The sequence below is a fragment of the Sesamum indicum genome, linkage group LG15 (genome assembly GCF_000512975.1).
Source record: "Sesamum indicum cultivar Zhongzhi No. 13 linkage group LG15, S_indicum_v1.0, whole genome shotgun sequence".
NCBI classification, from domain to species: domain Eukaryota; kingdom Viridiplantae; phylum Streptophyta; class Magnoliopsida; order Lamiales; family Pedaliaceae; genus Sesamum; species Sesamum indicum.
Genome location: NC_026159.1, coordinates 4351558 through 4366655, shown reverse-complemented (window position 1 = coordinate 4366655; position 15098 = coordinate 4351558). Strand labels below are relative to the sequence as shown.

The window sequence follows — 15098 nt, the reverse complement described above, 5'->3', positions numbered from 1 at the left end:
AAAAAGTATTGTTCAGATTTGGGCAATTTTATAGGCCCATTAATCTACCTTGAACTCACTTGGGCCCGTTAAAAATAACTATGGGCTCATCAATTAGGTATTCAACCCAAGTTTTGAAGATTGATGTAGCCCTTTATTATTGGACTTTTTATTACCAAAAGGAATATTCGAAAATCAAAACCCTCTTCTGTATCTTTAAAAGAATATCAAAAATCAAAACCCTTTGTATTACACACGTCAATTTTGTTTCGTTTGATTGTCTACAATTTCACTGCCACAACTTTCGTATAAATGTTTGGGCACACTCAATTTTCTCTTTTTGTCTCATGTTTCAATATTATGAGATACTCTTACAAGTTCATACTTTCCTGTTAAACCTTGAAAGTTATAGATTTAATTAAATTTAGTAGTAATTGGAATGTAAGAACACCCGCACTGCACGTGTTCTTATCATTTATTTTTTTACAAAAATTTAAATATAAAACTGAATATATCATATTTTTGCAATTAAAATCATTTTGAAAATTGCGTAAAGTAAATGATTAAAATTATTAATTTTTTTTATTCTTAAAATTATTTTAAAAGTTTTGTGAAATACATGACAAAAAGTATTGAATTATATCCTACGGACTGAAAATGTAATTTTGTGGAGAATGGAATCTAATCAATTATGTTTTAGATCTTGTGCGTCCTTTTACTGAATTATTTTACAACTTTTTACAGCTGCTCTTTCAGCTTGTGCAGGGCCAGGCTCTGTCAACACTTCGGCCTTAATATTTATCCTAAAGTCGCATCTTTATCTCGTTTTCTTCCTCATCAAATCTGCAATACATATATATATATATATATAGGAAAAATTCCACTGTTTTTCTCAAAAATAAAAATAAAATTCCACTTTTAGTTTCAACGACAACGGTATTGCAGCATTGATTACAAACTTTTAAAATTTTTATATTTTTTATCTCATAAGATTAAAACATATTATAGATGTGGTCCCATTCACTAATCACGTGGGACCAAATCTATTACATTATGTTTGATTTTGTTTTTAACTTGTTTTTGAGTATTTTGTGGAGATAGAGAGAGAAAAATAAAGATAAATAAAAATAAATTAGAGATAGTGTGTATGTTTGGATTTGTTTTTGGAGATAATATAAAATAAGTATGTTATGTTTGATGTTGGGTAGTGGAGAGATAAAAAATACTGTTCATTGTCAAATCATGTCTCTTTTATATATATTTATATATATATATATAAAGATATATATAATTTATTTAGTTGTGAGTGGATTAAAATAAATATTATTTCCTAATTATATATGTATGGAAATGAAAAAAAATAATTTATGTAAATACACTTTTAAAAATAATTAAATGCACTCTAATAATGGATTAACAATATTTTTTGTTAGTTGTTCTATTCGAAGTGATAAATTTAAATACATTATTCAAATAATGTAATATATGAATTAACTGCATAGAATAATTATATTATTTTATATTTTTTAAAATTTTTAATTATTTTAATGATGTAGAAAATATTACGTAGAAAATATTAAGTGGTTAAAATAAAATATATTTGTATTTAAAAATTAAATACTTAGAAACAAGACAAAATACTTAGAAACAAGACAAAAACATGACAAAATAAACAATGGCAAACATTGCTTCTGTTTTGGGCCATATCTGAGATGGCCCAAAACCGAAGCCTAACATAAGGTTAGGTTTTGAGACCGCATTGGCAATATCTTTTAATTTTGTGGGATTAAAAATATTAGCATGAAAGGCGTGAGGATCAAAAGTGAAACACCCTATCTTATGGGACTAAAATTATAATTTTTTATATATTCAGGATTATATGCCCTAAAATTTTAAGCATTGTAATAAAGTTTAATTTAATGACAATAATGTGCTTAATTAATCTATACTGTACATATTTGATTTCTAAGCCAAGAAATAATTAATTTTTAAGAACCCCAGGTTTCATAAGTTATAGCAAGTAACTTGACTAGGAATTTACATTCTTAGTAACAATATATGAAATACGAGAGCTAAAAGAAAAATCGATTCGAGGCAAATCAGAGTTGTGATTCATTTTTTTATCCCAAATTAATTTTGTTATATTTTTTATTTTATTTACAAATATAAATGCCACGTATATAAAAAAATTTAAATAAAATAAATAATATAATACATATACACATGATAAGTGTCTATATTAATTGAAGTAGAAAATATAATAGAATTGGAAATAAAAATATCAAAAAGCAGAACTCCGGGAAGAAGAATAGTACAATTCCAAACATTTTCAAGAATGTGCATCCAATACTTGACTTGGATGCATGATTAATATCCAAGATCAACACTAGTTACATAGTATATGAATAAGTTTAATTTTTATTTCAAGATAGGAAAATGTTATTGTTATGTCACTGTCAGATTTCATTGTCCATTAGTAGAGAGAGAGAGAGAGAGAAGTGGGAGTTTGGGGGAATGAGGAAAGCTTGGAAGGGAACTGAGAATGTAAAAATCCAATGATTCCCAGCTGTAGAAAAACAGCAATTGATTGGGGTTTGTAGTAATGATGGGGCAATGAATGAAGAAACCAGCCCAGTAGTTGTAGCGTAGCGTAGTGTGTATTGGCCGGCAAATCTTGCAGATTCATGCCTGCGCCCGCTGCGCTTTCACGCACGCATCATTGTAATTCCACTGTTCATATGGCTGCTGCTGCTCCTAAATTAATCACTTCTTTTTCACAAGATTAATGTGCGATTTGGGCATTAATCATCGGAGACTCTCTTTTCCAATCATTAAATTTTCATGGCAATGGCGGACGGGTCTGAGATGCCAAATCAAGAATGTAAAGAGAAGATTTTGAGAGGTTGGGAAATGGAAATTTTAACTGATTATGGGGAATTCAACAAGAATTTGGTAATGATGATGTGAGTGAAAAATGGAACCAGTTGTGAATGCGTTTTGGATTTGTGGTCAAAGGTTTTTGTCGAAAACCTTTCTTTTCTTTGGCGCAATCAAGTGAAATCAAGCTGGTGCCAAGAGTTGCACATCACAAAAAGGATCATGTAATCATGACAATGGTCGTCCCAGGTAGGCAAGAATCATTCCATAAAAACCTTAATAATTTCATTTAAAGCTGTCAAACTGATTAGTTGAAAAACTTTGCAACTTCTTGACGGAATGATTAGTTCCCCAGCCCCACCAATACAAATCAACCCATGATTCCTGCCAGCAATATCCAAAGCCTCACATGAAAGTTAGACCACCTCCAGTTCCTGTTTCTTTTGTACATACAAAAGACTAGTCTTGCAAGAATGCATCTATGATGCATCAGTCCATGCAGAAAACAGTGGCACTTGAGGCCTCATTTGGGCAGATGGGATCCAAGGCGTCCCGTTGCTGGTTGGGCAGGGAAAAAACTTGGACGCCAATGGAGGAGCCTGCACAGCAAACTGCATAGGGAGGACGACGTTTTTATCAGGGCTTCCCTCTCTGGAGCTGCTCAAGCTTGTCACCAGTGAAGATGCACTTGACAAGTTAGTTGCCATTTTCCCTGGATCGTCCACATCTTGCGGACCAGATCCGTTCAATGCCTCAATTCCCATCATCCCATTAGTGAAATTAGCAAGCTTAAAATCTTCAACTCCTGGTTTCTCATGAGAAGACTGATAAAGCGCCATTCTCCAATCTGACATGTTGCCGTTGCTCTCTTTGGGGGGAATTGGTTCAACGTTATTGCTAGGATTAGGATAATTGTTCAGTGAATTTTCATTGCATGAAACGACGTCTTTGCTACGTCTCGCCATTTCCCCAGAAAGAAGGCCATTGCTCTCCATAATCCGCTCCACATCATATCTTGATATGTCAAAGTTGGTTACGGCGTTTACACCCCTAAACTTGATAGCAGCTATATCATACGCTTCAGCAGCTTCTTCCTGGGTGCCTGAAAATTTTATCATCCACACCTAGTTAGTGCGCAGATTGTGAAAACAACTAATCTTTACCAATTACTACAAAAAATAACTGAAACATCAGTTTAGCTGAGAACTACGCGGTTGGGATTGATTCAGGTAACTCACTGAATGTTCCTAGGTAAAGATCCTTGTTTCCTGCCACCCGGCCAATGCGTGCTTGCCACCGTCCATGTTGATGATGTCTGCTAAAGGACAATACAAGAACTCAAGATTTCAACAAAAGAAAGTTACCGTCTTTAAATAAAGACCGTGAGCTTTCATAAAAGCATGCAGTTTATCAAGACCTGGTTACTCCTCTGTAAATTGAAGCTCCCCTCGAGAAACCACTGCTTTTCCTACAATGAATCGCGGAGGTATGATGTCCATCAAGAAACATGTGAAATTGGAAAGATAGTAAAATAAATACAAGGAGCCAAAATTTACCTTCTTAGATGAGCAACATACTCTTGTCTGCTCATGTTCTTCATATCTTCAAGTTCTTGTTGATAATTTTCCAACTGCATTAAGTGTAAAAGTTTAGGTTCCCATTCTTGGAAAAGGAGTGATACTAATTAAAGCAAAATGACAATCAAACCATACAGGAAAATTAATATGGGTTGAAGGTCCCCAGTACTTGAGTGCTGCCAAATCATATGCCCTTGCAGCCTTTTCTTCCATATCATACCCCCCTAAAATGGATATTCACAATCAGTAATAGCCTATCTACCAAAGTATGCTAATTAGTTTATCAGTTCAAGAAGTGGTGTAATGAAAAACAGAATCCATAAAAGAGTTTACCTAGGTAAACTGCAAAAGTGTTCATATGTCATCCCACAGGAACCAAGATATTGGGGGCAAAGTGAGAACACGTTTAAGTTAGTGAAAACAAATATAAGTAACAAATTTGAGGAAGACGAGGAACGTTTTCAGGGAATGTCTCACTAACCTTGCCTTCCCTTTCTGCTTTGCCCTTCTTTCTTACAACTGTTGTCCCATAGATGGGCTTCATACCTGCCTGTCCATCTGTGCCTGATCCACAGATCCACAAAGCAAAAGCGTCAATGATAAGAGAAGTACGTTATTCTTCTAGTGCAACAACATTAGTCAAAAAGAAACGCTGAAACAGTCCAAGAAAACCAAGAATGATGAAATGCAGACCACATCGAAAAAGAAGAGTGAAAACAGGTGAAAATCCAACCTTGTAACTCCTCTATACTGAGAGGTCCTTTGCCCAAACGTGTCAATAGACTTCCTATGAACAATCTGCTTCTGATCAACCTTTTCGGGGCCCCGTTTCTTATTCTCCAGGCCCATGCAGTCAGCCATAGTGGGCGGAATGTGCTGTGAACCCGTCACGCAGCTTGACTGGGAACCAGGGCTCATTGATAAGCTCAGAGACTGTAAATCACCATACCCCATCGAACCCATTGGCCCAGTTTCCCCCGCATTCTCCTCCATACAAATTCCCATCTTCTGCTCCAACACATGGCCGTTTGGATAGTTTCTTTGAACCCAGTTTTTTGTGCCAGGCATTTCATCTTCAGGCATTGTTGGGAGCTGAAGACTGCGATCTGCAAGCTGAGGCTCTTTAGGCTGCTGCTCTTCTGACGCCTGGAACATTTCTTGGCCCCGGAAAGCTGAATAGTGTGGGTATTCTTGAACCTGAAGTTGAGGATGGCTGGGGTTTTCTTGATGATGGCTTAGAAAATCTTGGCCATTGTTGGTCTGGTTTTCAGTGTTTTGATTATAGTACATGCTGTCTAGACTCAGAGCCATACCTCCTCTGTCATAGTGATGGGTCCCCATTGTTGCACCACCAAAGAAATCCTCCAGTTTGGGCGTTGAAGTTACCATACCTTCACAGTAAAAACAGTAAAGGCAGTATATTCCAGAACTCTAGAAAGGTATTTCCAGTAAAAAAAAAATGAAGTTGAAAAAATGAGGGTGAGTAAGTTTGAATAAAACCTTGTGGTTGTGACCTGTTGATAGCTTCCATTAAGCACAATGAACCATCAGACTTGAGTGGCATCATAGTTAAATGAGAATAGAATCCAGAGTTTTCACCTTCAACCCCATAGTAAATCCCTGGATAGTTAAAACTAGAGGAAAAGCTCAAGGGAACTGCATCAGAAACAGCATTGGAGCATGGCTGAGTTTGATGATGGTGGTCTGCTGAAGCCTCCATGCTGGTAGCAGAAAGAGAGAAACCCAACCAGTTGCTGTTACTTTGATTATCACCCATAGACTTCATTTTTCACCACGAACTCTTCTTTCTCACTTAGAAAAATATAAAAATGGAGATTTGTTGGCAAGTTTTCTCTTTTTTTTTTTTTTGGTTGTTGTTTCCTTTGTTACTAGTTGCAAGAAAGCAAGTCAATGATTGGAAACAAATAAACTAATCATGTGGGCAACTCTCCTTTGCTACCCCCTCCATAGAAAGAACTTGGTTTCTTTTGTTTTGTAGCTGCAGACTTAAGTAGTATGAAATCTAAACCAAAATCTAGCCGAAGCGCATCCTCTGCTGAATGGCTGAATCTATGGTCTCTTTCTTTTGCTTTTTCTCTCTCTCTCTCTCTCTCAAAAGATTTCTAAAGAGAACAAAGCAAGGCCCTTTAAACTAAACAAAAAGAATGAGTTCCAGCAAGCAATGCTGGGCATCCTTCCTGCATTCCATTGGGATCCGTGCCTGAGAAAGACATCTTCTTTTGCTTTTCCTCCGCTCCACCCCTGCACTGCCTCCTCCCTTTTCCTTTTTACCCTCTTTACTTGGGGTTGCATACATACGTGAAATACATACAGTATATATATAGATATATATCTCTGCTCAGCACCTACCTCAGCAATGTGTATATTCTCATTCAGTTTCAAGAATCGAGAACTCTTTACTTAAAAAAGAGAAATTTAGCCTAAAACCTCATCACCAGCCTGAGAAAAACAGTGTCTTTGCAGAAGAAACAGCTCCTTATTTACCCACAAAAAAAAAGAAAAGAACAGTCAATCCAAAAGCAATAATTATCTTATAAAAAACACTTTTGATTTGCAAATCATTCTCTCTTCTTGAATTTAACAAGGCCCAGAGCCAGAGGAGGTGGGAAGTTGGCCAAGAATTATTTATTAATACAATATGATATAACAATCAATTGGCCTGCCTGAGCATGAACAGCCCTGCCCTGTCTTACTCACTCCAGTCCCACAAGATATCTATATATCTATAACCAGATTAACTAAAATTTTGCCTTTTGTTTTTCGGATTTTTCCCAAGTAATAATAGATAGAGAGTGTCCTGACTTTTACAACACTTGCAAAATCTAGAGATAGATTTCTCCAGGCAGAAGCAAGAACTTGCCTCTCTCGTCACTTCACACCAAGTACATATATATACACACACACACACACACAACACACATCTATCTATCTATCTACATATATGTTGATGTAGCCCTTCTGTGTCTGTTACTCCTACACTACATAGCTAGTCTTGGTTACTTGACAAGGCTAAACGATGCCGTATAAAAAGAAAAGAAAAGTGGTGATAGAATTGCAAAAAGGTGTTGTGAGTAAGCGAGGGTAGTGTACAATGGGCAGAGGCATAGAGCAAAATGTGTGTAAGGAAAAAAGAAAGTAGTTTGACCGGGTGCATGCTTATGGTGCTTTTTTGAAGTTTTTTGGCAGGACAGAGCATTGTACCTTTGTGTAGGAGGAGCCAATGTTTGAATGGCACAATGTCCAAATCTGGTTATTCAGCAGTTCCCAAATCTTAATAACTTTTGTACATTGTGTTGCCTCCCCTCTCAATTCTTGTATACTTCCTTCCACCCACCCTCCCATTTATTATTCCTCAATTGTTCAACACTTTTTTCATTTACATACACCTCTTCCATTTCAACTCAAATCCTCACGTTACCTCACCTCAATCAGAGTATTCCCCTAAAACCTACAACATTTATGTTTTATTGCATGCTCAAATACATCTTTCTAAATTTATTTATCTAACATTTTTAATGAAGCGAAAAAAGATAAGTTAAAAAAGAAGAAGAAATGAGGTACTCCAATCATAAAATTGATGAGATTTTTGGTAATATTGTGATTGAGAAGACTATGAAAAGCAAGCAAGCAAGCAAGGATCCCTCAATTTTGACCATTCTTGTAGCGTTATGTAAAACAATTCGTTATTAGACGACAAATATATGTAATTTTAGAGCGACGTACATGTCGTCAGTAAATATATATGGTGCATATATATGTTTACTAAAAAAATAATAATTACTTTACACACGAAAAATGAAATTATTAGGATATACGTTTGAGGGTAAATGATCATTTTCTGATTTCCATATATAACATCTGAACAGGATTGCTCTGCTTTCATTTTCACCTTCCTTTGTTAATTTGGGTTAAATTTCCCGGTATCTCCAATTTAACCCCCACCCCAGACTCGAACTAGAAAAATTTACTGTTTTTTCCATGACAGCAAAACGCCGTTAGCCTTCCATGCTGATGATGTAGCACACATTTTATGGCTGTAACTATTTTGAGAATATATTACCTTCTGAAAAAAATATATATATGTATATAGGGATAATTATGTCTTAATCCCAGTTAAATTATCATTATGGAATCAATTTATTTACTATTTACGTATATGTATTTGTAATGTATGTATTTTTTTTTTTGTATTTTTAGTAAAATTAATGTATATATGTGTATTGAGATTTCTTGTATATAAAATGTGGAAAAATAATTTAATTATTATAAGAAAAAGAAAAATTATCAAAATATCGTAGTTTGAAAAGATCAGATTTTTTATCAAAATCGCTTATTGAAACAGCAGTTTTGCAAAAATAAACAAATTTAAAACAAAAACGCAGGAGCAAGGAGAACCGCTTAATCAGGAAGCAGTTCTCCTAGCAGATTGTCGAACCTCCATAAAGTTTTTACATGGTTTCTTTTTAATAAATAAATTTTTACTATACGCGTTACCCATGAGCATATAAAAATAAATTATTATGTGAGATGCAGATAAATTACTAAAATTATGTGAGATTAAAAAATGTGGGGTACTTTGAGAAAGAAAAAATAAATTATAATTGAAAATCTTTTAAAAATATAAAAGTTTATGAATAAAAAGATATGGAGAAGGTGAGAGAGAAAAAATGAATTATAATTATAGATTATTAAAAATATGAAAGCATGTGGGTGAAAAAGAAAATATGAAGAAAGTGAGAGAAAAACATAGAGTAGTGGGTTGAGAGGAAAAAATGTAATTATATAATTATTAAAAAAATATTAAAATTGGTATTTTGATCAATTTTTTTAAATAAAAAAAAAAGAATTAAAGGGTAAATTTAGATATTTAAAAATTGGTACGGCAAATAATTTCTTTTATAATAGTATAGATAAGAATAAATTTTTTATTTTTAATTCATATTAAATATTTAATTATTAATTAATAACAGTAATGCCACAAAAAATCCAAATCCACAGAGAATCCCAAAGCGAGAGGAAGCCCGAGAAGGATTTAAGGTTACTGGCAACCTAAGGCGCTAAAGCTCTCGGCCCCTATCCCCGACTGAAGCTCGTTGAGCGAAAGTGCCTTGAAAGCCTAAGAAAGAGCAAGGAGACTTATCAGGGCTGCACGCTTGGAAGCCAAATTAGCCCTGAAAAGATACCGAGTGCCACATGGATGAGTTCTACTCGAACAATTCGAAGTATAAATCATCTTCTGCTACGAATCAAGGCTGAAGATTCAAATTGGTTTGCTATAACTATTTGAAAGAACGAGGGTATTTGAATATTTTACACCCTTTAAATGAAGTTTGTAATCTTTTACGAAGGGTAAATATCACTTTAATCCCTCAAATATGCCACTTAAAAAGTTAAAAGACAAGGGCTTTTATGTAATTTACTCATTGTTTTGGCTATTTAGTGTTTGTGCCGGGGGGTAATTAAGTTTGGAGACTTTAGGAGACAAGTTGGCGGTTCCGCGTGTCTCACGCTCTTTAAGGTTTTTTTTTTTTTTTTTAACTTTTTATTTTTTGGGTTTTCTGTTAGAATGTTTTTGTCCCAGAACCGCTATTTTGCGAGTGGTTCTACTTAAAAAAAGAAAAAAGAAAAATTAATGCTTTTCAAACCACCGTATTTTGATAATTTTTTTATTTAACAACTAGTAATTGTTGCACGCGATTCTCGTAAGCATATAAAAATTGTGATAAGAAATAAATGTATGCGAAGGTGAGAGACAAAAAAATAAATTATAACTTATGAATTTATTAAAAATATGAAAGTTTATGGGTGAGAAAAAAATATGAAAAATGTGAGAGAAAATATAAAGTAGGGGGTTGAGACATATGGAGTAGCGGTTGAAAGAAAAAAAAATTAAAAAATATTTAAATTACTACTATGGATAACTTTTTTAAAATAAAATAGAATGAATTGAAGGATAAATTGGAGCAATAAAAAATTAATACAATCAAAGAGTTTTCTTTTATAATAGTAAAGACGTTTAAACCATTTTTCCATAAAACGTATTGAACCATGTTCTAAATTTTCAAAATTGCAAGCAATTGTATTTTCGTTTTTTTAACGGAAAGTAGAAGTGGTATCCTATAAACTCGTTATGAATTATTATGACATATGTGTCGGTCAGGCACTTACCTTTAACTAATTTAGTTATTGTCAAAAAAGTAAACACTAACCACATAGCTCATCTAAATATGTTTAGACAAGAATTTCAAATCAATATTATGAATGTTATAATGTTGAACTTGGACCACTAACATAGGATGTAAATTATGTATGTTATAATTGTGTCAGCCCTATCCGTGTGTATGTGCATGGCAGCTAGTAACTATGTGATGACAAATAAATAAATCAACAAATATTATTACAAACTCAGATAGCATATAAGTGGGCCTAAGATATTTTGATCATAAGAAGTGCAATAAATTATCAGGTGGACAGAATAAAATATCAAAAGCTTGGAGGGGTAGGAGGAGGCCTGTTCTAGTCCCTACCCCCCCTCATGCAGGGATCCTTTACGACAACATTAAATATTTTGATAAGACAGTCCCCAAATGTTTTTGGATTATATGTCCTATATTTTAAAATGTATTTGAATAATTAATAAAAAAAAACATATATGAGGTGGATTGAATATCAACAGAACTCTTGTCAGTATTGACATCATAAGTAAGGTAACAAAATTTTATCAAATTTGCACTAATTTAAGCATCAAAACCGAGTCTCTTTGGTGATTGAGGGTGTTAGGGAAATGTAGGTTGCACATATCAAACACAACCTGAGTACAAGGAGGCTAGGCAAGAAGCACAACGTATCCATTAATTTTTCACACGTACAAAAGAGTAACGTCTTAGGGTATTGTAAATGTAATATAGTTATATTAATTAGGAGAAGATGAGGAAGGTAAATTAATGTAAAGATGAAGAAGTAATGGTTTGACCTATGGAGGAGGTGATGGAATTATGGGATATGAGCAGAAAATGAGAGGAGCAATGGGGGGAAACAGGAGAGGGAGTCAACTGTGAATAAAAGTAGATTGCAGATAGCAACCTAAGTGAGAATGACTACACACCTCTGTTGTATCCTGCTCTTTTTATGAGACCAAAAGCTCTTTGAGTTCTTTTCCCTTTTCTTCAACTCAGTCTGTGTGAGAGAGAAACGGGCGCCTTAATCCTTATCCCATCATGCTGCACCTCCTCCTACCTATTAAAGTTTTTGCTTTATTTAAAACTCTCATGCCAATATTTCTAATTAATCTCTCTCTCTCTCTCTCTCTCTCTCTCTCTCTCTCTGTCTGAAATGTCTTAGTCTAGAGCATGAGTGTCATGTCATATTCACTACAAGATTCTCTCTCTCTCTCTCTCTATAGAGAGAGAGGAATGAAGCCCGTTTGGCCATCCCATTCCTACCTCTCTATTTCCAAATCTTTGTAATTTCCCCTAACTGGACAGACCTTATTTATTATATCCATGCATGCATTCTTTTCTTTATTCTTTTAGTTTTTTTATGCGGGTTTTTCATCTTGTAATTTTTTATATTTTTTATAAGACACGGGTGCTTTTATAAAATTTGTTTGTGAGGCCATTTATTTTATTATGATGATTTCAATACCGTTTATTTTAAATTTCAAGATTTATAAGCCACTCAAATTTTATAACTACAATGAATATTGATGATGAAGTGAGTTATTGTAATAATAGAAAGGGGTAGTAGAATTTGATGTAGGGGGTATGAGGAAGAAGGCATATCCCAAGGCAATGACGAAAATACCAACAATCCTAGGGAGGGTCCATATGCATGTAGCCCTGAAACAAGGACGTGACAAAATAAGAAAAGAGCAAAATCATGGCAGAAAAGCATTGAATTCAACTGCAAATAGTAGCTGCTGGGTGGGGGTGGGATTGCCCCTTTTACTTTCACACAAAATTCCAAATTCCTTTGCCTTTCATGTCTCTCTCCTAATATACACATTATTCATTCACCTCTTTACTTAATTATTCATTTCCCACATACATATATCATCATCTATTACATGCAATGGAACCAATCCCTCCCTTCTAATCAGAATATTTTGAAAATGACAACTTCCATCAATCTATATCTTATAAACATATTATATTTTATTTCAAAAATATATTTTTAAAATATTTCGATAAAGTAAATTTATGAACTTATAAGATGCTGTAACGACTACTTCTCTATGAAATGAAATTTAAAACATAATTTTAATGGACAAACTGAAGACGACAAAACGCCCGATAAATAGTACAGTTATAAAACTGTAGTCATGCAGATAATAGCAAGAGAACTTGATTAAGTTAAAACACATAGTATATATAAACACCCAAAAAAATATATAACTGTTTTATTTAGTAAAATTGGAGAACACATTAAATTTGAAGTGGAATAAGGTTCTTCCAAGAGCAAGATGTTTCTTCAACTGGAGAGGATGATGGGCCGGAGAAAATGACAGAGCCCAGTTCAGAATTTCGGGAGTTTGATTAAAGGTTTGAAGCCCAGATTCCAGCCCAATTTGGTTTCGCGTATCCAAACGATTAATATATTATTCAGAAAACACCTGTCAAATGGTGAAATATAACAGGAGAACCAAATATTTGTATAAATTTCAAAGTTAGAGCTACATTTGCTATATTATGAAAAAATAAGGAATATGTAATCGTCATCTATATAGTTAATAAATAAAGTATGGAGTGTAGCATAAATTAATTAGTATTCAAATATAGAGATTGTTCAACGTTATTTTTATAATTACATGATTTTATTTTATTTTTTTCATCGTATACTGTCCAATAATCATGCATCCAATTTGATTTGTGGATGTTGGGATTGGTGCTTGCATAGATTAAGTTTTATTTTAATAAAATAAACATAAAGAGGAATTATTTTAGAAAATTACAAAAATTCAATCAATTATTTTGCTTTTCTGATTTTAATTTTTACTTACTCTTGTTACTTAAAGGCTTCATTTGGTCCAATGGGAGGAAAGAGGAAGTGGAAAGGGGAAAAATAATGATTTTTTCTTTAAATTGTTTGGTACGATTGGAAGAAAAATAAATTTAAAAAATTCTCCAATTTAGTACAAAATTAAAGAAAAAATAGAAAGAAAATAGTATTTTCTTTTCATTTGTACTTGAAAAAAAAGTTAAAAATAAATTAAAATTATTAAAAAATGAAAAATACGTATCAAACAAGGACATTACTATTTTTTTTATATATCATTATCTTAAATTGAACTAGCTTTGTTTTTTTTTTTTTACTAAACAAAGACTTTGAATTCAAACGTGAACGTCTTTGTTAGTACCGAAAATACCATATAAAGAATGATAATGTGCAGTGCTGTTAGAGGGGGAAGGAAAAAGCAATTTTAGATAATTTGAGTAAATAAAAATAAAAAGCACTCTTTTTTAATTTATTTTTATTTTTTTACCAAATATATTGTCATTTTCACCCTATTTTGGACAAAAATAAAATTAAACTCAAGAGAAGTCTTATATACATCTTGTTTTGTTTCTTTCTTTATATGTTTTTTCTAACTAAACTCGAACATTATTCTATACATTCTTTTTTATTTTTATTTTTCTTATAAATAGATTTTAATAAGATTGTGTGCATTTCAATTTCTCTGGTATCATGAATGTCTCAAATCTAATTTTTAAATTTAAATGTTCAAAATTAGTATTTTTAATTCACGAGTTTGAACTATATAATAGCTTATCCATCATAATATTGGATGTGAACAATAAAGAGTAACTAAAGCATTTTTTACAAAGTTTACGAGCAGTTGATCTTAGATTTATGGGAGTGATTGCAAAAACTTGTGTTTTTAAATAAGTGATTTTTGTAGTAAAAGTCAGAAGTTGTAGCAGAATTAAAAAAGTGAGTAGTATTCGTAAAAAAAATATAAAAACTAAATTGGATAATGCTTTGAGAAAAATCACTTCTAAAATAGAGTTAATTGATGAAAGACGGTTTTGTCCCTATTTATTTATATAAAAAAAAGTAGTAAATTATTCCATATTTTTTAGAAAATTATTTAAATTTTCTTATATCAATAGTTTAAATAAGATGAAATTTTATTTTATTTTTGAAAAGACAGAGAATAATTCTATTTTTTTTTTCATATTTTTCATATCCTAAATCGCATATTTCCCTAAAACGAAGGGAGGCTTAAGGAAAATAGAAAAGAATAGGGGATAGAGATGGAAATGAAAGAAAAATGGGAGGTGGGGTTACTTTCCTAATATTTATGATTAGGTCACGTGGGTATGAGCTGTACCCCTCCCGCAGAAGATCTACTCCTACTACGAACTTTAGACTGACGGAAGGAAGGAAGCTAAGGTCGTGCCACTCACGAAATTACGTTACTACCCCTTCAGTTCCACGGATGGATTAACTCCTCTTTCCTATTGGGAAATAAAAAAAGCATTTCTTAAGTGCGGGGAAAGAAGAGCGGAAGTGGAAGCAACTTAACAATGTTATTTGAGTGAACACCAAACAAACTTATTTCAACTCCATCAATTACATGTAATTCTTATTACTCTTATAAAAACAAAAAAAAAAAAAACTCACTCATAAATTGTGATTTGTAAT

General features: G+C 33.0%; 1 protein-coding gene across 2 annotated transcripts; it reads right to left on the bottom strand.

Annotated features, from left to right (window-relative positions):
- Positions 2474-6901, bottom strand: LOC105177845 (AP2-like ethylene-responsive transcription factor ANT). 2 transcript variants are annotated; one of them, XM_011101110.2, is made up of 9 exons: positions 5934-6901; positions 5167-5824; positions 4915-4997; positions 4767-4775; positions 4569-4657; positions 4413-4486; positions 4274-4324; positions 4095-4174; positions 2474-3958 (listed from the first exon to the last, which is right to left on the bottom strand). In XM_011101110.2, the coding sequence occupies exons 1-9, from the start codon at positions 6217-6219 to the stop codon at positions 3336-3338; spliced, it is 1953 nt and encodes a 650-aa protein (XP_011099412.1). In that variant the 5' UTR covers positions 6220-6901; the 3' UTR covers positions 2474-3335. The 2 variants fall into 2 exon arrangements, with proteins under 2 accessions (XP_011099412.1, XP_011099413.1); XM_011101111.2 differs by having other exon boundaries at positions 2475-3958; positions 4095-4171; positions 5934-6885.